This window comes from Pleurodeles waltl, chromosome 2_2 (assembly GCF_031143425.1).
Source record: "Pleurodeles waltl isolate 20211129_DDA chromosome 2_2, aPleWal1.hap1.20221129, whole genome shotgun sequence".
NCBI lineage: Eukaryota > Metazoa > Chordata > Amphibia > Caudata > Salamandridae > Pleurodeles > Pleurodeles waltl.
The window spans coordinates 310,580,576-310,604,338 of record NC_090439.1 but is presented as its reverse complement, the minus strand read 5'-3'; the positions used below and the strand labels follow the sequence as shown (position 1 = coordinate 310,604,338).

Genomic DNA, 23,763 nt, shown 5'->3' with positions numbered 1-23,763 from the left:
TGATGACCAGGTACAATAGGACGAAAGGAAATGAGCTGGATTCATAAGGTATGGGCTTAGACCATAATGTTTCACTGCTGATTTTATGAAGAGTAGCCTCATTGTGAATTACATAGGAGGCTGCTTATACTTTAATGGGACGCCCTCAGTCAGCCTTACCTAAATGTCGTTGCAATAAACACTTTTGACACTAACAACTACGCAATAACAATTTAAGCAGCATGACAGCAACAACAAGGGCTAATAGAGCCAGGGAGGATCACGAACATCTTTTCCACAGAAACTTTTATTGGAATCCCTCAGAATATCTAGATATTGCACATCACGGCTTTGTGGGGGCTGACCTTTCAAATGTTTGTAAATACTGACCCTCTGCACATGCATCTGTAAAATTTCAAAGCTACTACAAAAAATGTCTACAAGGGCACTGAGTGGGCACAATTTGAGCAATTACAATGAGATTGAATGCTATCTGAGGAATTTACCTCCTTTCCAAACTTCGCGGAAAGGTGCCTATCCTAATTTCTATAACAAGGAGATTGGTTTTGGATAGAAAGTCATCTTACTAAATAAAAACAAATTACTACTACTTAGATTAATGATTTTCGTACACTTAGACCAAGCACCCCTTCATTCAGAACACAAAGAGGTTCTTCCAAGCTGTGGCAGGGACCAGAGTATTTTTAGCACAGCAGATATACAAAAAAAAGTTTGAAACCCAGTGAACACGGGAGCACAAGAGGACCTATATGTTACCGGGTCTCACACTTGTTGCACCTGGGCAACTTTCCTTCCATCGCTTGCCTTTCTGTTCATTTATACTGACACTGCTTCTGCATATAAGGATAATAGACTGGTTATCTAACGGAAGAAAGCAGTAATACTGACAGTCATTGAGGGGAATGCAATAGACTTATTCCCACATCCCATAACTTTGTACAGTACCGGGTGAATTTACAGAAGTGTGAAAAAATAAAAAAGAGGTGAAAATCTAATGGAAAACAAAAAAGTGCAAAACTATTTCAAAGCATGGTGTATTCACCTGGAAATGTATTTTGGATCAATGTAGTGTTTTCAAAGATGTTTGTGGAGCACTGCTACTTTTCAGATCACCAATAGTGGAAAGTCTCACTTAAAAGCTCTTAAAATCGCCTTTGTACCAACTTTGTAACAAATAACATCTTTTGGAGGAAGGGCACTTCACAATACAAGAAAGGACAAAACAAGCAAAAGAAGATTCGGATGCCTTTTTTGTGAGTTGGGTAAGTTACGGTTTGCCTAGAACCTGAAAGACTCTGTGGTCTAAACTGAATCTGCAAGTTCTTCTGAAATCAAGGGTATCAAAGACCCTCCACATATGTGGAGGAGGATGAAGGAAGATTCCAAGATATATATGAAACTCACAAGTAACTTGAAGCAAAACATATTCAGAATGAATCCTGAAATTTGACCTCTACCTGTGAAAGAAAGGAGAGGGAGTTGAACATCATTATGGGAGGTGTGATCCTACTTAGAAAACACTTTTTATCTATTGTAGTAGGCATTGTGTACTGCCAGAGAGGATCTGCATGACTATCATTATGCCAGATTTGTCAACTTAGTAAATAAAAATGACACTCCGTCCAAAGTTCGAGGGAGGCCTAATGATCCAGAAATTACTTCTAGTGTACCCACATTCACATTTCTGTTGCAGATCTGCAAAGCTGTGGAGGAGCTGAGTGCATCCTCTATTGTCGTAAAATATTACCATGATGTTTTCAGAGTACATAACTCAACATTTTACCTGCACAGGACAAAGCAAAACTTTCATCACCAAAAAGAATGAGTTCAATTTTAGAATATCAAAGTCAGGTGATCTGTATTCTGCCCACATGAATCTAGGCCCTACAATCGACCCTGGACTTTTTAACAGTTCAAATCAGTAGTAGGTTATAGATCAACCTATGAGTCAACAGGCAACTTCATCAACACAGTAAAAGAGAGAGAGAAACTTCCACACCTTCACTGGAGCAGAGTGCTTACCAATTGCCAGCAATGCATTCTAAGATTTGTTTTTTTTTGGGCCAGCATTTTAACTAAATGAAGTACCTAATTTGAAGATGTTCGATAGTTACTCATCTTGCCCCTTAATGTTTCTTGTCTAGCACTGCCATGGGTAGAGCAAAAACAATGAGAAGGCACAGCCTTGTTAGTTCTGCAGTGACCTCAGAGCCACTCTTGTTAGTTAGCAGGTACTCTGACAAGTTCATTTGTAGAGTCTATAAGATAGAAACACAGCTTACTCAGCATCCATCAATGTCGAATCAAATTTCCTTTGAAAGGTGGATGATAGCATTTTTGAATTGCTTGCAATTTTGCATCCATTTAGGGATGCATCTGAATTGGTCTACACTCAAGGAAAGCTTAGCATTGTACCAAAAACCATAAAAATGATAACACTGGTCTTTTGCCTCTTCAGAGAGATATAGGCACCACACAGAATGAGCTGGCGATAGGATAAAAAACATAAATGTTCTTGAATGAAGAATGGATTAGTTTGTCATCAATGAATTGGGGTAATATAGTGGGATAATTTTGCACCTTACCTGAAGTTTGGCAGACAGGATACTGCTTTAAAGGATGTAGGATATTCCACTAAAAGATGAAGGTTATTCTGTCTATAATGGACTTGTAATATGGCTGATGGGACATCCCTCACGTGTGTACAGAGTATCACATCTGTCAAACTCTAAATGAGTTCCTTTGATTTTATGACAGCTTAGCCTCCACATTTCGGAGGTACTCCTCCATCAGGCCATACAGCATCTGTCTCAGCTTTCTTTGCATGTTATGAGCTCTGCTTCCTTCAGCCCAAGGCATATCACTGTACAGTCCATCAGTGCATGGTGGAGAGGAAGTGTATTGAAACAATCTTCCTAATCTACGTTATCAAAGCCCACCTCAAGGGTCTGCGTTCTACAACATGGCACCAAAGGGGCATGTGGGCTTCTGTGGCAAATCAAGGGTACACCATTCCGAGCAGGCTGTGGTGCCTAGGGTTCCTTATACTGTTGGCCTCGGGGAGTCTAGAAATCTATGGTGCGCCAAGACAGCACCCTTTCTGTGGGATGCTGAGGACTTTTTTGTCAACAAGCTCTTTAAAAACACAGCCATGAGAGATATTCTGAATGTTGCAAAGGCCCATGTCTTTCAACTTCAGTAGTTAGTGCTGTACCAGAGGATCCACGGGCTAAAGAAGATAAAAAATAGAACTCAAGTCCACAGAGAGGTGTCTTCCCAAAGGCATAGTACATCCACAAGGAGACAAAAATGGCGCTCTGCTCTGAACACGAGTAGGGGGCTTCACAGGCAGACCTGCTTGGGAGGCCATGGGAAAAACAGGCCTCCCAAGACTGAGGTAGAATTGTGACAGGTTTGGTAGTTTTGTTACTACATCCCTCAAAAAAGTCTTCATGCTCTATGAGGGCAAGCCACTCTAAGCCTGGGTTGCTATTACCCAAATAAAGAAGTTAAGTAATAGCCAAAACGTTGGCCCACTGCAACAGTAATAAAGCCCTCCCCCCCCCCAATTACTCTTAGTGAAGAAACACTGAGCCTACATCATCAGTGACCAGCCTTCATGTGTCATTGTGGAGACTGAGACCAATGCTGGGTGACCTAACTCTCCAGCGGATCACACAAGCATAGTCCCAGGCCTTGGTACCCCCTTTTTTCCTTCTTGGATTTATGTGCTTTTCTGGAGCCAGTGAGCCCCATATTAATTATTTTGTTAAAAAAAAGCTATTTTGAAACCAAGTAAACGGACCTAGCATCAAAGGCTTGAAAACCATTACATTCAATTCTTAACAAAGGTTGTCAGTGATAAGTCTGACAAAGTGTTCAGGCCAGCAGGGTGCTGCCATTTATCAGTAACAGACCAAATGGAAAACTCTGGCTCTGAAGTTATCACCTTCAAATCTCCGACAGGAATAATTCTTAGTATTAGGTCACAAGGGCATGTCGGAGAGCCCCAGGTGTATGAGTGATCCAGCACCAGTGTTATCCCTGAAGAAACAATTGTGTATATGAGCTATCAGTGTACTACCTCAATATCCAGTTCTAGCATTAACCTGCACTAATATCTAATACAGAATATTGACTACCAGCACATCATCAAGGTAATTGTATATGGGTAAATAAAGATGTATTACTCTTAATGCTGTACCGTAAAAGTAGTCAATAACAGATTAGGAGGTAGGAATAGTAAATCTATATCTACCTATATAAATTTACCTTGACAATACAGTAGTAGTTGGTATTCTACAGTTGCTATTGTTGAAGGACGAAATGTGTACCTCAATATTGTGATATACAAGCAGAGCCATCCTATGACTGTAGGGGCCCTTCTTTATTTGGAATCTTAGGACTGTGAAATAATATACAATGCTTAATTTTACAAAGAGAACAGTGATGCTATACAACGCTATTTGTTTGGAATGGGCAAAACCAATAAAATGAAAGAATCTGAACTTCACCCATCAAATTTTCATCATATACAACTATTTCGATCCATAAACAATATTACTATCATTGCCTTCATCCGATGAATTTGTGTTTATTTAAAAGAAACCTCACTGCACATCTTGCCGTTTTACCCTCAGCTCACTTCTTTTGGTACAGCAAGTGAAGAGTGGAAGGTTTTCCATACCAGAGTCACAATAGTTACAGTTTTGTGTCACCATTTTCTTCTCATGCACACACACACACCATACTAGACTGTGCTGAATCTTTTTCTTGTTTTTCTGTCTATAAATAACTTAGAAATTATGTTTATTACACACTGATTTCATACTCTGTTCACATGACTGCGAAAAAGTCCGAAATTTGCTCCCAAGGGATTACTCCCCTGTTTGTAGCACATTTTCGACTTCTATGAAATTCACAAAGGCTCTCACCAGTAGAAGGAAATCTATGCAAGTAGATTTATTTAAATGTTATACTGTGCTGGCAGGTGTGAATTCCCTTGATGTGCAATTGTACATAAAGATTTAGAAAATTTATCTATGGGAAAAGTTTCTTGTTTTTTTTTTTACTGCAGAGAAGCCCCTTCACCTATGCCCCTATTAAACAAGGGGTCATTCGGTCCTATTTCCCTTTCTGTAAACCCAAATACGACAGACTTTGACAGATGCTAAATTACGTTCTTTTTAAGGATGGGAAACTTCTCGCAATAGATACATGCATATCCACAAACTCAGACGTCTGTGGGTGTTCACTTACTTGTGAGGGTGGCCTGGCTCAGGAGCACTGAACTTGCGAACTCTACATCTGCAATTGCGGAAATTCCACCATACAAGCATCGTTTGCATAGTGGCAAATGTACTTTGTGAGGGTAAAAACGCCAGTAATCTGGATGTCATGACCTAGGATTAGCAATTTACCGCTCTAAAGGTATTTTCTGTGGAGAGTTGAAATTATGATCAGAAAATGCTTTGAGAAAAAAAGCTATGCAGTTAATACACTCCTATACCCGTATACTTTGAACATGCACACACAGATGTACATACAGTACGTGGAAATGTAAGAATTTAGCAAACCCGTTGAGTACAAACTGAAATGTTCAATAAAAATGTACAAAAAAAGTCCCCAAACATCATAGCAAAAGTAAATACATTATGCAACATTCTTGTCTTGTCTTCAGGGAACCATCGGGGTGTAACAGGGAGGTTGCTTCTGAACACTGGTGGCACGCTGCTTACTGGAGATAGAGCGCCGCGGTCTGAATCAAAGGGCCTTGGCACTGGGGTTGTGTGGGGTGTGCAGCACTGACTTCTGAGGATGTCCAGCGTAGAAGTACACCTGCAGCAGGATGGCAATGTCCACAAACACCTGCAGCAGCCCGCAAACGGAGAACTGGAACGGAGCTTGGTTGAGGATGAAGTAAACAGTCTTGAAGGTGTCTCCACTGGTCCACATCAGTACCATTTTCACACTTAGGTTAAAAAAAAACAGAAAGAAAAGCAAGGTGAGTATGTAGGAAGCAAAATGCATCCGTAACAAAGCACATAAACCTTTTTTGGAAGCTGTTATTATTACCTATGTCTTTATCTTACAGCAATACAAAATATACCCGAAGCATTAACTTTGACAGCTGTTCTACTTTTGTTTCGCTCATACTTGTCGATGTACAGGAGTAAGCAGTAGCTCTGTCTTTAAAAGGTTGCTTAGGTTCCGTGATCATTCTTTTATGTGCAAACACACACAAAGCACCGCTGCCCCTCTGGATAGGTTTGTGCTATTTAGATGCCTACAAACAAAAGGCAAGCACACACGTCTCCGGCCAAGCAATAAAGAATGTTAAGGCCCAGGTGGCAACACACACACGTCCAACAGAATTTATTAGAATACCTGCATATAATCCAACACACCACAGATAAGCTATATAGTTGGCTCTGACAATGCTCACAACAGCACTCACTGCCAAGAGAAACATTTACACAGCACATTTGACTGTACTAACATAAATCCATTCAGTCGATTCCAATGGATATATGGGGAATATGAGACTTTCTGCATGCAACATATGTTGCTTAGTTCAACAATCAGTATGCAATATACTCCAGCTGCACTGGACCACACTATACTAACGTTTAATGCACTGACATTACTTTTTGCATTTTTATACCTGCAATTTTACAAAGTCTCTAGGCGCTTTGAAGCGTTTTATAGATGTTAGTACTGTGAAAAACTCAAAACATACAGACAGTTGTTTATTTATACTGATTTCCCTGTTCTCCCCATATTTACTTACAACCTGTTCCCATTTTGTGTTGCTCTACCTATTTGTACACATTTCCCATTTCCCATCTCCTCCAGCTGCTTGCCCCATCTTCAAGGCCAGACATTTTACACTTCCCCTGCTCTCCATGTACATGCTGACCTCTTCATTATAGAGAAGTGTCGTGGGTTTGGTATCTGATTGTACGTGGTCTGTTTACGGCGGCGTTGTCTCCCATGGCTAAAGGACAGCTTGGCACCACTGAAGGAAGACTATAGGATTCCCTCGGCTCTCTGATTTTGTCGAGGACACGTGGGAGGAAGGTACTTAAGTGGTGTCCTTCCCAGAGGCCAGCGCCACCCTAAGTGGCAATTCCACCAACGATGAAAAGTAGACACATTTAAGGGATCTCCGAAAGGCTGAGTCAGTCTTGAAATAGCCAATAACAACAAGATATGTATACCCAAACGGATGGATTTGGTTTGTAGCCATTGGATCCTGGATTACCCAGCACTGAAGCACTAGGACCATGGAGAAGGGGATCTGGTTGACATTCAGTCATCTATCTTCACTGATTTCACGTAGACCAGATAAACCATAGCTGACGGCAAATGTAACTGCTTCTGATTTTACCGTACTTTGTGCAGCATCTTATCCCTCTGTATCACTTTATTTTAACAAATTTTAATAATGAAACTGTCTATTTTGTAGGTCTTGCTATGGGTAGCTTTAGCTGTTCATTGATAAATACCTACTGTGAACAACACAATAAATAGAGCTGGTTTTGGTTCAGCCCTTCCTCCTGAGAGAATTGCTTTTTGTATTTCTTGCTACGACGTTCGTAATTTGATGGCTTTCTTCTGTATTTCTGTATTTCTGTATTTCTATATCCAACTGAGCCAGATGACTGGCGTTATTTAGAGCATCTACAGAACTGCACCAGAAGATGCAATAATCTAGACTGTATGGATCTAGCGGTTCAGGTAACAAGCGGACAGAAAAGCAAAAGATTCTCCCTCTTAATACCCAGAACTCTCCTTAAATGGCAGGGCAGCCTTCTCAACTACTCCAAGAGATGTTGCTCCCCATAAACTCTGAACATCTGTCCTCATAAAAAATACTGAAGATCTGCCTATTCTTTTTTTAAACTGTTTTTATTGAATTTTTGGAAACTGTAACAAAAACAGTACAGTGCCGGCGTGCAATACAAAATATTCATACTGTTTTCCAGTACAAGAGTAGTATCGAGCATGCACCAAACAGAGGCCAATCGCATCCAGTATGAGATCTGCCTATTCTTACAGTAATTTCCATAGAAGCGAATTTTCGTATGCTGTGAATCCTAACAGTTCAGGTAATTTGGTTGCTATAAAATAAGTAAAACCTTATTTCAGCGATCCCTGGACAAATCATGGAGCATAAGCAGGGCCACAAGAATTATTCGATTGTACTGCTGCAGTGGTTTTCACATAATTATGGATTTGCCTCATTTGCCACATAATTCATCATCTGCTGCATAATATGCACCATTGTTTTTAGCTCAAACGGTTCAAAAGTTACTAAAACTGCAGCAACATGTGTTGCTGTGGAGCAGAATTCCCTTTACAAAAGTTGAGGGATCACTTTTCTCTTGTTAATTACTATATTTGGGCGTTAAACCAGTAATAATGAGGTGAAATCTAAGCACAGACAGTTTTAACAAGTGTAAAAATCACGAAAAAATGAAGTAATACTATCACAAATTATGCTGTATTAAGCTGCATGGTTTGCCTTTTACTGCCATATAATCAAACCTGCCGCACAATTTGGCCCTCCTTTGCTGCATAATTCCATTGGCCCTCAGCAAAAGTGACTGAACTCTACAGCAAATAAACTACAAAGCCAAAGACAATCGAGTCTATAATGCCCCTAATAAGAAAAAATAAATCATACTGTCTCACGGGTTTTCTGTTTTCTATCTTTCAATGTTTCTTGACTTATTCACTCTTGTTTTATTTATTGTTTTGGTAAATTGTTCGTTCCCTATCTAAATATCTATCTTATCTTGCATACTTTGTTTTAAGAATCATCTCTGTCCATAAACTGCTGTCTAAAATGACCAAAGGATTAACAATTCTAAAGTAAAGCTTCTGTAAGCCCCACCTAAACTTTTCCCCATAGTTTAGACTTCCAACAGTTCACATTTCATTATTATGTGTGATGAATTAATTAGTATAAGTAGAAGCATTCAAGGGCTTCGATCAAAGCTCCTGCTGAACGCAGGACATTAACTTTTTGTTCAAGGTCACGGAACGTGGTTTTCATCTAAATGCTTCTTGAAGCTCGTGTGCACCTTGTTTCCTCTGTTTTAGCCCCGATTCCTCTCGCTCCTCCTCCATCATGATCTAGTACTGTGTTGGATCAGACCGCTTCCCTCGGAAAATAGCATATAATTCACACTATTGATGTGTCATTTTCGCCTCCTTTGAACACAGGTGGGGTACATTTATTTTCACTGCCTTACAATAATCATAAAGCAGCACTGGCTGGATGAATGGATGATTAAGATAATTGAAATGAAAATTCAAGGCCTATACGTGAGGCACGGTCATGATTAGTGTAGACCTATGCTGATGTTAACACAGGGATCTCTAGCAGATGCTTTGGCGGATCCATTTAGCATCTCACCACCTCTAAAACCAAACTGATCTCCTGGATGGAGGGGATATGTTTCAAATTACCATTTAACCAGCCCTATGACAAGCCCCTCATACCTGTTTGGGAAGTTAATATTGAGGTACAATCATATCACATATAGTGATAAAGAGACCTTTGACACCACCTTCATGCTAGGTAGTCATTTCAGGTAGTAAGTACACAAGGGCTCGGTCCTGAAGAAAGCCCCGTCCCCTGCATGGGCATTTTGTCGCAGGCTGAAACATGTTGAATTACAAGTAGGGTCAAAGGATTCACCTGCAATTACGACTTTAAACACTACTAACTAGAGATGAGAATAAATAGTGTATGTGAACTAGTAGGTACTTTTAGTCACCCCTACCCCTCCCCCCTTTTCCCTTGCCATATCGCCTAAAGAGGATTAGGACAGCTCAGAACTAGGTGGCCTCACCCATCAAAGAAGACTGGTGTGTAGAAGCTCCTTCCCTACACAGGTAGAGCCCATACGTGTTGAAATGATTTCACATGTGCGAGAACGGGGTTCTATGGTGAAGAATGCCAACTATTAGTGAGTGACTTTCCTTTGTCCCTTTTAATTATGCAACCCTGGGTGTCAGTAACATACCTCTACCGGAATGAGTCACAAGGGAATCTTTTAGGACTTCTGAATAACACAGACAGGTGTCCCCTTTCTTCCTCTACCCAGAGTACCTTTTGTTGCTATGTTGACAGTAGAACATGCTGGGAAATTAATAACTACAAAATATGTTTATTACCTTATTACATTCAAGTTCTAAAACAATATAACGCACTGGTTCCAGACATTACCATATGTGCGCCTTTATTTCATTTTTGTAGTTTTTTTTCACCTTGCTTGGCTACAAAGCCACACAAAATGTTGTATGAAAGCTTGGTTACTCACCCCTTTAATTAGGGCATACGTCTATGGGCAACTTTTTTAGTTTGCTTAGATAGACTGGTCTAAATTTGACTCTCTAAATAACTGAATAACTACTACTAACTACATGTAAATAGCGCATTACAACCTCAAGACTCTAGGCGCATGTGAATACCAATAACTTTCCACATATATGTAGAAGTGTGCCAAAAACATAACCAGTAGCCAGGTCGCTATGGACTTCATTGTAACAGGAACAGCCTAAGAAGGTTAAGAAGACAGTAAAGGCGAGGGAGCATGCATTTGTGAGCAGATCACTAGCTTATGCGGGTTCCTACCAAAGTAATGAGAGATTTGGTCACAGTCACAAGCTTGACTCGTCCCACGCCATTCAGCCATATCGTCCACAAAACTGTAAGGACAGAGTGAGACTGCATTTGTTCACATAGGTAATATCCAGCAAATGTTTGTCATGCCCAAGGTACGTGCTGAGTTGCTCGAAGGGAGGCCTTCCACTAGGAACAGGTGGCAACACAAATACGTACACGAAGCATCATGTATTCTGATGCTAGCACCCTTGCCAGATAAAAACACTCTCCTGCTAGTAAGGCACCACAGATGAAAACACAGGCATTTACGACCATCATGGGCAGTTACAACAAATGTTAAGGGAAAATCTTCAGAGGTGTCAATTACAGGATGATAAGACCTTACAAAGGTAAATATGGTTGGAAATTATCTCACTGCGTGAAGGACTGCAAACTTTATTGAGTCGAGAACAAACATTATCAGACTAATAATTATACATGCAGAGAAGCACTTCAAGACATCCGCAAACGGCAGATTAAATAAATAAGCAATGGCAAAACCAACTTTGCCCATTTGTTTTAGCCATGTTGTTCACCATCGTGGCTGCTGTTCAGCATGGCTAAAAGTTTGTGGCATAGAGAAGAGTTTTGTGGGGTGTCGCTGAGTGGAACGGCAAAGAGTGGAGTACAGTGTTGTACAGTGGTGTGGCAGAGAGTATTGTTTATTGTAGTGGCATCGTTTGGAGTAATGTAGAGTGGCATAGAGAAGAGTGCACTGGTGTAGAGTGCACTGATGTACAGTGCTGCTAAGTATGGTTTTGAACAGTGCAGTGGCGTTGAATTTAGCGGTGTACAATGCAATATCGTATAAGACAATGGAGTAGAATACAGTGGTGCACAGTAGAGTGCAGTGACACAGAGCAGAGTGGGCAGAGTGGAGTAGAATGGCTTAGAGTGCAGTGGCATAGAGTCCAGTGGCATAGAGTAGTGCGGAGTGGAGTGGCGTAGAGCTGAGTGATGCAGAAGGCAGTGGCTTAGAGTGCAGTGTACCGTCGAGTGGCATAGAGTGCTGTGGCGCAGAGTAAAGCTGCATAGAGTGGCGCAGAGTAGCGTATAGTGCCATAGAGTGCAGTGGCACAGAGTGCATGGCTAAAAGTTAGTGAGGGAAAGAAGATTGGTGTGGGGTAGAGTGTCGTAAAGTGGAGTATTATGAAGTGGCGCAGAGTTGAGTGGGGTGGGGTGGGGTGGGGTGAAGTGGAGTGTCATGAAGTGGAATGTTGTGGAGTGTCGAGGAGGGAGTAGAGTGTCATAGATTAGAAGGGTGTAGAGTGGAGTAGAGTTGAGTGGTGTAGAGTGTCAGAGTGGAGTACAGCATTGAAGAGTGGAGTGGCACAGAGTGGTGTAGACAGTGTTGCACAGAGAGGAGTAGAGTGTTCTAGATTCTACAGCATAGTAGATTGTCGTGGAGTGGTATAGAGTTGAGTAGTGTAGGAGAGAGGAATGACAGAGTGAAGTAGAGTGTTGCAGAGCTGAGTGGGGTAGAGTTAACTGGCATAAAGTGTCATACAGTGGAGTGGCAGAGTGGAGTAGGAGAGTGCAGTAATGTGTTGCTGAATAGAGTTGAGGACAGTGGCATAGAATGGCACAGATGGAGTTGAGTAGAGCATTGTAGAGTGCAGTAGCGTTACAAAGTCGAGTAGAGTGATGTAGAGAAGAGTGTCACAGATAGGAGTAGAGTGTCACAGAATGGAGTAGGGTGTCATGGAGTGTCATAGGTTGGGGTGTCGTAGAGTGGAGTAGAGTGGCCTAGAGTGAAGTGGCACAAAGTTCAGTGGTGCTGAGCAGACAGGTGTAGAGTGCATTGGTTCTGAGTAAAGTGTTGTAGGTTGCTTTGGTGCAGAGTGGCGTAGAGTAGTGCAGAGTAGAATAGAGTGGCGTATAGTGCAGAGACCTAGAGCTCAATGGCGTAAAGTGACACAGTGTGCAGTGGCATAGAGTACAGTGGTATAGAGTAGAATAGAGTAGCATACAGTGCAGTGGCATGTAGAGTGGCATCGTGTGCAGTGGCATAGTTGGTTGCAGAGTACAATATAGTGGAAAAGAGTGCAGTGGTGCATAGTGCAATGGTGCAGAGTAGTTGGCGTAGAGTGCATTGGGTTTGACTAAAGTAGTGTTGACTGCACTGACGTAGAGTTCAGTGGTTTAGAGTGCCGTTGAGTGCAGTGATGGACAGTAGCGAGATGTAGAGTAAAATGGTGTAGAGTGAAGTGGCGCAGATTGAATTGGCTTAGAGTGCAGTGGCATAGAGTAGACTTTTACAGTATAGTGAAGTGGCAGAGTGGAGGGATGCAGGGTAAAGTGCAGTGACACAGAGTGGTGGGGTAGAGTGCACTGGCGTACAGTGCAGTGGCATAGAGTGTAGTGTTGCAGAGTAGAGTGGCCTATAGTGGAGTGGTTTAGAATTCACTGGCGAAGAGTGCAGTGGTACAAAGTAGAGTGGGGTAGAGTGCACTTATATACAGTTGAGTGGTGCGGAGTAGAAAGCTGTAGAGTGAAGTGGCATAGAGTGCACTGATGCACAGTAGAGTGGAGTAGAGAGTAGTGCCATAGAGTGTAGTGACGTAGTGTACACTGGAGTAGAGTGGTGCAGAGTAGAGTGGCACAGAGTTCAGTGGCAGCGAGTGCAGTGTTGCAGAGTAGTGGTGTATTGGTTTTCAGTAAAGTGGTGTAGAAAGTATTGGTGTGCAGTGCAGTGGCATACAGTGTAGAATGGACTCTAGTTGCATAGGATAGATAGCTGTGGCGTAGAGTGGAATGGCCAAGAGTGGAATAAAGTGGCATAGATAAGTCTGTTTGAGAGTGGAGTGCGGTGGCACTGAGTGCAGTGGTGGAGAGTAGATTCATGTGGATTAGCGTAGAGTGGAGCAATACAGAGTAAAGTGGCGTGGAGTGGCATACAGTGCATTGGTGTAGAGTGCAGCAGAGTGGTGTACAGAAGAGTAGAGCAGAAAAGAGTGCAGCGTTGCAGAGCAGAATGAAGTGGGGTTAAGTGGAGTGGTGCAGGGTAGAGTGCACTGGCGTAAAGCGGAGTGACGCACAGTGCAGTGGCACAGAGTGCACTTGTGTAGAGGGGCATAGAGTAGTACAGAGTAGAGTGCAGTGGCATAGTTTTGCACAGCAGAATGTTGTAGAGTGCAGTGGTGTATAGCGGAGCACACTGGCGTGGAGTGGAGTAGAGTGGTGCATAGTAGATTGGCATAGAGAGCAGTGGCATAGAGAACAGTGGTGCAGAGTGGGATAGAGTGATGTAGAGTACAATGACAGAGTGCAGTGGCATATAGTACAGTGGCGTAACGTGTTGCAGAGTACAGTGGCGTATAGTGCACTGGTTTTGAGTAGATTGGCGTGGACTGCAGTGGAGTAGATTGCATTGGTTTTGAGTAAAATGATGTAGAATGAATTGGCATACAGTGCAGTGATGCAGAGTGGAGTGGCACTGAGTGGAGTGGTGTAGAGTAGATAGTTTCAGAGTATGCGGAGTGGTGCATGGTAGAGTACAGTAGAGGTACAGAGTGTAGAGTACATTAGAGTTGCATAGAGTGGACTGGCATGAAGTGCACAGGTGTAGAGTGGCGTGGTAAAGAGCAGAGTGAATTGGCATAGACTGCAGTGGCACAGAGTGCAGTGTTGCAGAGTGCAGTGGCATAGAGGTGAGTGACGCAAAGAAGAGTGATGTAGAGTGCAGTGGGGGAGAGTGCACCTGCATAGAGTAGAGAGGTGTACAGCAGAGAGGCGTAGAATGAAGTGGCTTAGTGTGGAGTGGTGCAGTGATGCTGTGTGGAGTGGCATAGTGTGGAGCGGTTCAGAGGAGACTGCAGTGGTGTGGTTATTGTAGAGTGGTGCAGAGTAGAGAAGTAAGTCGGGTAAAGTGAAGTATGCATTGTGTGGTAGCACACTGCCATTACAGACAACACATCTTCAATTGACATGACCATTACATTTACACAACCATATGGATTTACTGATAAAAGTATACAGTGCACAAACAAAAATGTGTGGGAATGTCACCTTCTACTGTATTGATTTTTTTGATCATATTAAAACATTGGTTTCCACCACATTATAGAATTACCCAAAAAAATTATTTGTGCTTTTCTAATTCTAAATGTCTGCACCGTTCATTTACAAATGCAACTGTGGCAAAATGAGAACAATATTTAAAGGCTTGTTTACAGAAATCCAGTACTGATGGAAGAATGCAGTATAGGGGTGTGGAATTTAATAAAATATCTACTTGTCCTTGTGAAAAGTTGCTCCATAAATGTACTTGTGCTGTAAAAAAATAAATCTACTTGACCCTTTGGTCCCATGTAGTGCAGCGAGAAATTATGGCAGCAATCTAATTATATAAGAGCTCTGAGAATAGCTTCTCTGATTAAGTCAGGGCTAATACCAAACTAGGGCTTGAATACCAGCAATTTCCTTATTTTGTCACCTTTTAACAGATCTACACACTGGCGCTAGAAGTGGCGACAAGCAATAGTTCCAGTATTGGATTGCCCTTTGGAGTCTGTACAGATCTACTAATTTGCATGTTTTAAGAGGTTTCACCAGCAGGTTCTTTAATCTTTTCCTATACTGAGAAAGGTTGGAAATGTACCCTTGACAAAGACAGAAGTAAAACTTCTTCCAGGGTTGGGGAAAAAAGTGGTTGAAGTTGTAAACGCTCAACAGATTTTCGCATAAGCAAATCTACACATGCATATTTGCTCCTGCTAAAATCCAGTTCACAAATATTTTCTAGGAGTACAATTTCCTGGTATACTTGTGCAAATTCTTATGAATTCATGAAATATGCAAATGTGCACTAATGCAAAGACATTCACCCTGGGTGCGCGTTTGTGACTTTCTTTAAGAATTGGACACCAACTTACTGGGTCTGACGTTAACGAACACCTTTTGTTTAAATTAAATGATTTCTCTTTCTATCAGCTGCCTTCACTGTGAGTGATAGCAATCTGCTCTTTCACTAGGAGCATATTGGTGCACACAGTAATTTTGTTTAGTGCCAGGGGTTACTGTGGCAATGTGTGCTTTTTGAGACCAGAAGATATTTTTGCTTTTTGCCAATGCTTGTTACCATGGTGAGGGCTCGGCAGCTCCCACAACAATAATGTTTTACAAAAGCCATGTCAAAACAAGACACATATTGAGAAAACCAAAAGACTAACCACCAATGTCAGACCTATTGACTTTGCTAGTGTCGCTGAAAGTGGTTGCAATGATTTTCCATTATGAATATTTTTGGGAAAAACTAGCATGCATCACCACATTTTACTAAATGATGCTTCAAAGAAATGGTACCTACAATTTTGCAGTAATTAAAAAAAAAAAAAATCATAGTTGCATTTTTTGTGAACATTTTATTTTGAAAACAAAGAATAATTAATCTTTCTATTAAGCTTCTGCAATTATTTGCATCTAACCAGAGAGCATTCTGGGAGCATTATATGTAGCTTCATATTGTTAAACTTTGCAAACGTGTTTACAATTCTTTTTTTACTGGAATCGCTGTCAGTAGCGAGACCAGAGCATACCACATTTATTTAGAGCATGTGCACTAATAATAAATGCTCTGCAGTAGTGAACCATAAATACAAGTTCGTACAGCATTAAAATATAGACAGAAATATTACCTTAACTTTAGACAATTCCCACTGGCAGCCAAATGGTTTGTGCTACAGGAAGTTGGGCCTACTCGTCCCAAGGACAAAATAAACATGGAAACTTGTTGTCCTTGACCCGAAACAATATGTCCTAGCTGTCAGGCTGTAGGAATTTCCCACCCCTCCAGTAAAAAGGGTTTGTGCAAAGGAAGGGTCGACCCCATGATGGATGGCCTAAAACAAACAAAGCCAGCAGATAGAAAGCAAGCAAATGTGAGTTGCAAACCAGAAAGCCAATAGTAAACAATGGGCAGAATGTATTCCCAGGGAAGCTTTCTGAATGTCCCCAAGCTGTCGTTAGCAAACCAGAAAGCGCTGCTCTCTGGCAGGCTTCTAACCTAAAGACACCAAACCTCAACTGGAGCATAACTGTTTTCCAAAGACTTTATAAAATAAGAAGAGAATGATTTAAATATGGGTTTATTAATATTTACCATTGGTTCAAGTAATTGTTATTCAGAATATTGATTTGTAACAATTTCCTAAAATTCTTAAATTCAGAAGAGGTCTGCAGGGTTCCACGACAGGCTGATGCCTTATATTAACAGATCTAAACATAACGGCCAGAAGGATTAAAAAAAAGTAGGGATGAACAATTTTTAAAGACCATTTCTCAATCTAGTGATACATCTATTTCAATTACTTGTAGGTGGTCAGGTAACTAGGCACTGAGTAGCTGATCAACCATGATTTGTGTATCTAGGTATGCTCGAGGTCAGTACTAGAACTCCACCACCCATATGGCTACATCACACTTTCTCCTCTATGCATGAAAGGCTGTCCTGATCCCAATTAGTAATCATAATGCAATCACCAAGACAACAGTCAACAACTCTGGCTGAGTTGCTTGCTGTAGCTAGACATCCTGTGGCATATTACAGTTACAATGCATGGTTTCCTTCTGCTGAGTGGAGCACCTCCATCAGGCGCATCTAGCACACACTGTGTCTGTATGTTCGACCGCAAAATAAATATATAATACTTTTCACAGAGTACACACCTGTACTGGGAGAAGGTAAGTGTGAAGGACAGAGCTGTGGTTTAAAGCCACAGTTTGGTCTTTTACTGCAGGCAGATCTGCTGACTTTTGAGTACTCTCCTGCAGGGGTGTGTAATGGAGGGGCCCAGCATCTCTTTGCAGACCAGCCAACTTACACAGTGCCACTGTATGTCACATGAATTCAGCTCCTTACACACGGTCACCCGGTGAGGGGCCCAAATCACACTGGCAGGCAAGGCAAGCTGAAAATCACTGCATATAGTCAATTTCCAGCTCGTCTTTTGCAGCTGTAAGCAGATGATGTCCGCTAGGAGGTGTGGAAAAATCCCAGGACATTGGTGGGAGCCTAAGCTTGGTGGAGGGCAGAGTGTCTCTTATGTAACTCTCAGCACAAGGCCCCACCCCCTCCTCACCCTGTGAAATTTGTTTACAGATTGGCAGGTCTGTCTTTGCCCTATTCCCCTTTGAGGAGAAGGCCACTATCTATGACCTTTTCCAATGCAAGGCAGTTAGCTCGCTGCCTGAGAGCCTTTTTGCCCTGCTCGTGTGTTAGTGACATGATGTGGGTGCAAAAGCAACAAGTGCAGCTGATAAAACATAAGGAAATCCTTTCATCTTCGGGTCACATGTGCTATGGCTTGGTTTCACCTCCTTTCTGAAAGTACATGTAAAGGTGTTAAAAATGTGGATTAGAATACTATAAGGCTTCCTGGCAAGACGTGCAGCATTTGCAATTGAAAAAAAAAACATCTCTCTTAACACCACGTTAGCATCAAAGCAAACAGTTTAAACAAATACAGAGAGGACTTTTTAATGTACTGAACAGGCTTACTTCTACTTTGTTTTGAAACGTTGTCCCTTTTAGTCACTTATCAACACATTGACATATATGTGGCAAACATTCAAGTAAAAGCTTCCGTAAAAGTTCTTTATTCAAGTTTCAATGTTTGACGATATAGAATGTATTTATTCATTTTGGATAGTGCTCATTAAGTTTGATGATTGCTTCAGAGCACTTTTAACATAACATGATCAAACACCTTTGAGACGCGATGTAAAACTACACTTAGTCCTTGGCACATTTTCTTAAGTGTCAACAATATGTGCATTTAATGTAATACATTCGTAGCTCTATTAATCTGATGAAAGTGCCAGTCACCACTCTGTAGTTATAAATACGGTCGAGTTTCTATATGGAATGGAGTTTTTGGTTTGCTAATAACTTTGGGGCCACCTGACGAACCTTCATGAAACTTTCCAAACAAACCAAAAAAAAAGATTAATCCACCTCAGCTTCTTCCTGAAAAGTTTGACTCGTCAAGTGGGGTTGAGAAAAAGGGGAGGTCCACGTGTAATTTCACTCAAGATCTTTGAAAAGCACTATAGCCAAAATGGCTAAACAAAATTACACCAAATGTGGAAGAAAGCTAGATCTTTACACAGGAAGTGTGCTTTTTGTGATTTGGTGTAAATCCTTTCAGTAGATTTTGAGAAAAGAAGGGGGAAAATGTATACATATTTCGGGCTGCGGTACCGCAGGACTACCAGATAAAAAGATTAGATATGTATTGGCTGCCGTCAAAACAACTGCAATGACGATTGCCCCCCATTTTAGGATTTGGGGACTCAATTCCTTTGCAGTGAAAAACTGAAAACATATATGGGGAGAAGTGTAGGAACACTCTGGCCCACTAGGCCTTCAAGTGTGGAGGGGAGAGTTGGGGTATTTTTTTATTGTGGGGAGTGGCATGCCTGTGCACCCTCCACGAACCACATACTGGCATCGGAATCACCACCCCACAGTGCCAGATGCTTTTCTTTATTTTTCTGGGGAGAGGGGCGTAAGCCACCCTCTAAACCCTGTAATGGACCTGTGGACCACATCCTCTGGGGTCTGAGTGGCATGGGACCACTACTCTGAGACACATAATGGTCTTGTGGACCATTATCCATCCCGCCCCCCCCGCCATGCCTCAATGGCCCAACGCAATGCAGTGTTCCAGGGATCCAATCCCACAGTACACTGTTTATGGTTCTCTGTTGCCAGGGAATACTTCATTGCTCTTGCCTAGAGGGAGTACAAAAGCTACCACTGGGTGGGAACACAAAGCTATCTACCCACTCGCATTCTTATGCGAGCTATAGTTACTTCAGTTAACTATAACTGGTGAAGTTCAGTGGCTTTTAGAGTTTAAAATGTTAGATTTACCTAATATTTTTACCGAACTAGAACATCACTTTAACCTTTGTTTTTTTTAATTTGTTTTTTATAGAAGGCTTGAGCCTGTCTGAACGCACCATCCTGCTAATAGTGTATGAGGCACTGCAGTAATCTCAAACTGAAGCTGTATATGTATAAGCCATACATATACATATATATTCACTTTAAAAAAAAAACAAAGGCTACACAGACATTATAGAAATTAACCTGCTAGAGTTATCTCATAAAACTAACTTGTGCCCTAAGAATACTATAACTCATGCCCCGCCATGTACAGTTTTTCCCTGAAAAATTGTACTAAAATTACTACATTGATATTACCAATTACGTTATCAAAGATGGCATTAATGTGGTCATTTGTGGAGTAATTAGCAGTGCATGGCAAGAGTGTGATTTATAGTTACCTTTGGGAACGAGTTATAGTTACTTGAGATAACTAACTGTAACAGGGTGAATTTCTATGGTTTTGCATGTTTAAAATGTGAGCCTAACTATTATGTCCCCGTAACCTTTTTGTTTTTTTAAGTGAATTTCTATAGGTTTTTAAATTCTACTTCTTAACTATAATGTCCCTCTAACTTCAGTTTTTTTTTAGTGAATTTCAAAGTTTTCTTTAAAGTAAAGTCATTTTAATTACTATACTTTAATTCAACCAACTGCAGGAGTTGGCTGCAGGTGACCCCCTGAAATCACCCAACCCCGTGTCACCTGCAGCCAGGCCCTGTAGCCAACCCCCCATAACCTCCAAACCCCACATGGCACACAACCGTGCGTGGCGGGGTTGGGCCTCAGCAGAAGTTGACAAGAAAAAACCACTCGTCACAGCCACTACATGAGATATTGCGCACGAAAAATACAAGGATGCCAACACCTCCTTCAAGGATTACAGATAACTTTTCATGATGCAAATGTAGTGAAAACGCACTTGATTTGCCTTGGCCATGCAAACCAAGTTAGGCTGATTAGTACTTTACAGAAGTGGTCCTTCACCATGGGCACCTGCTTTGTTTGTATGTTTAAGTGTTTGCCGCTGAGGTTTAATTTCTGTAAAATGAGCACCGTGCCAGAATGAATCATGTCATGCATATTTATCCAAGAAGAGGCCACTGTTTTCTGCAAAATGTCTGCCCAACTGAATACTTTCTGCTGGCTAGTTAGAGGGTGCTACCTCCTTGGGTAAATGTATAGTGCATCACCTACACTGCAGCTGCGTAAACAATGTCAAGGAAATGTCTCCAGAGACCTGTAACTTTGCTAATGTGTTCCTCGAGCATCTCCATTAGATACTTTTCTCTAAACCTTTGCAAAAGGAAAACAGTTCAGGGGTAACGCCAAATTCTCCTCCAGTACAGTAGGGGACGCAACCCTAATTTATCTAGGAGAGGTCTTAACTCTAGATCCAGCCTGATCGGAAGCAGGGGGGTGCTTACAGGGTTTAATAGGTCGGAACTGGGATCCTAGTTGCATTTTAATAATGCTGCCTTCCACTTGTTCCCCAATATCACGTGTCTGCCTATCAGCATTTGGGGTGGAAGCCTAAATAAGCTGAAACTCTTGTTTCTCGCCGGCTGCTTCGAGTAGGACTGCTGCTCAAGAACTCGGGATTGGAAGTCATACTTATCGAGGGTTCTAGTGGGATGTGTTCATCTGGGTTACAAACTGTTGGGCTGGTAAGACCCCCGGAGATTGCCCTGCCTGTAGGGAAAGTCGGCATCTGTAAGCTATTTCTCAGTGCTGAGGACCCCCAACGCCCTATGGAGCATCTTATCAATAGAGGTGCACTTGAGTGGGGGAATCAATATAGATAGAGTGTCTAGAGCTTTCCTCTTACCCATTCTAGCAACCACTAAATGGGAACAAAAGCACTAATGGAAAAAGCTTGCATCTAAATATGCACTTACACTCATACATAGAGCAAAAGAAAGCAAACCCCCTTCTAGCGTAGTTTGATCTAATTAATGCTGGAGGCACAACCCCTGACGACACCGAACCTGCTGGAAACGTATTTCTTGTAGTTACAGCCCAGCACAAGTAAGGCACCGGATGATAAACACCTACTTCGCACACCTGAGGGAAAAGAAAACAGAGCCGTCACCGAGGCTTCTTGCCCTGCAAAGGCACTACAGTGGAACCCACCCCGCAAATAAAAATATATTTAGCCAATAAAAACAGAAAAGGTGGTGGAGATTAATGAACCCGCCCCTATTGCAAACAAAAATACACAGTACCCGAGGGGCCTGCGAATAAATACATTGGGTCCAGGGCAAGGAACATTGGGAAGAAATAAAGCAATAAATAATACAGTAGAGGAGGCTATATTCAGAAAGACTCAACTTAATCCATTATCTGGGTGCCAGGGCAACAACCCCAGGACCAAATACAGCTACCAGTCTTAATGTCACTTTGGAGGAGTATGCCACCGACAAGGGAGGATTGACTGCTCAGAAATTTACAAGAAGTCACTCAACCCAAATCCAAAATGCAGCTTTAAGTCTACGAGTCTTAAGGTCACTCTGAGGGAGTATGTCAACAACACAGTAAGATACGTCAACTGCTTAACATCCCACGCATCCAGACAAAATATATGAGAAGACACTCAACCGTTAGGTCAGGCAGATGTTAGAGAGGTGGTCCAGCGCAGCTCTTGGCCCGGGCGCTTCCTGCGCCACAGGTGTTTGGAGCTGCTTTTAAAGGAGCTCGACGGCTCAACACGGGTGCAGGCGGCCCCTCCTCCTCTTGTTGTGCAGTGCCAGTAGCAGGGTTGAATAGGCAGTCCCCCCTGTAGGTAAGCGCATCCTGCGCCGTGGGTGTATGGAGCCACTTTTAAAGGAGCCAGATTGCTCATCACATGTGCTGTGTTCTCTCTGTGTTCAGTGCCAGATGCAGAATGGGATAGACATCCCCCTGTAGGTAAACACATTGATAATATCACTAGCATTTGATGTATAATTATTCATAAAGGAGTGTGCATGGAGGGGTGCAAGCTATAGTTACTTAAAATAACTATAACTGCTAAAAAATTTAAGTGAGGATAGATAGATAGATAGATAGATAGATAGATAGATAGATAGATAGATAGATAGATAGATAGAAAATTCCCTATAAAAACTAAAGTTGGATAGTTAAAGGTGACCGAAAAATCAATCGCAGCTGCAGCACCAAGCCGAAAAAGGGCAGAAATTTCATAATTAAGGTACTACCTTCACCTATTCTCCCAAGGGCTGGAATAAGCACTTTTAGAACTCACTCTGACTCGCCCAAGGGTTGTGGTAGCATGTGCCCCCCACATTGATCCGAATGCCAAGGCAGGCATATACTTTTTTCTCTTTATCTTACCCAAAAGCACGGTGGAATACTTATGGAACTGCCTCATCTTGCCTACGGGCAAAACCAGTCTCTGTCTTCTTATTCCTTATCATGCCCAAGAATGTGTAGAGGCCTTCAAATGGCCTTCAAAATGCGGTGGGTCCCAGCAAAGCAGGAAGCTTTCTGCTGTCCCAGTGCTCTGCTCCAAACTGGCAAGAGGGCACTGAGACAACTGTGAGCTGACCTGCTCCCTGTCGCTCGCAGCATTTGGCAGACCATAGACGAATGAAGCAGCTCACATCGGTCCCAGATGTAATCTGTCATGCAATATGCTTGCAATTGCAATACCATGGAAGGGAAGTTCTGATTTGCCCTACTCCTACATGGCCTACTAAACGCTGGGGGGCAGTGAAGAGCATGGCTGATCATAGGTGCCCTCTACCATAGTTGGCACCACAGCTTCTGACTATAATAGGAACCCATTTCCAAAAAAGTGGAAGTATGATGTGGTTGCAACACCTTTTCATGTGAGGAAAGGCAATCAACGTGCCTTGTTTATGATAGTTAGTTTCTCTTTATAGTTCTGGCGTTAAACAAGACCTTTTGATTTTTCTACAATTAGATAAATAAATACTTAGTTATAGGGGCTTTTAGCCAGTCCTCGTAATGCACTGGTCTGTGGTGTAATTTATTGGCTGCCCCTACAGCATAAGGCAATGGGTCAGCCCACTACAGCCATTGGATAAATTCACAATGAGCGATGGCATTTTGCTCATTGACAGGGAGCACATACGCACACAAAGTGGTTCCAGTCACAGCCAAAGTCTACTATGGTGACGTGTGCATTTTGAGACAAAATTGTTTTTTTCAAATTTTTGTTTGCTTGATTTAG

General features: G+C 42.0%; 1 protein-coding gene across 2 annotated transcripts in view; it reads right to left on the bottom strand.

Annotated features, from left to right (window-relative positions):
• Positions 1-5,070: 5,070 nt before the first annotated feature.
• Positions 5,071-23,763, bottom strand: part of SLC66A2 (solute carrier family 66 member 2) — a 298,272-nt gene continuing 279,579 nt past the window's right edge. Inside the window, exon 6 of one of the 2 annotated variants that reach the window (XM_069219778.1) lies at positions 5,071-5,971. In XM_069219778.1, the coding sequence (XP_069075879.1) occupies positions 5,764-5,971 (208 nt within the window). In that variant the 3' untranslated portion in view covers positions 5,071-5,763. The remainder of the gene's footprint in view (positions 5,972-23,763) is intronic. The other variant, XM_069219779.1, reaches the window with a different exon arrangement.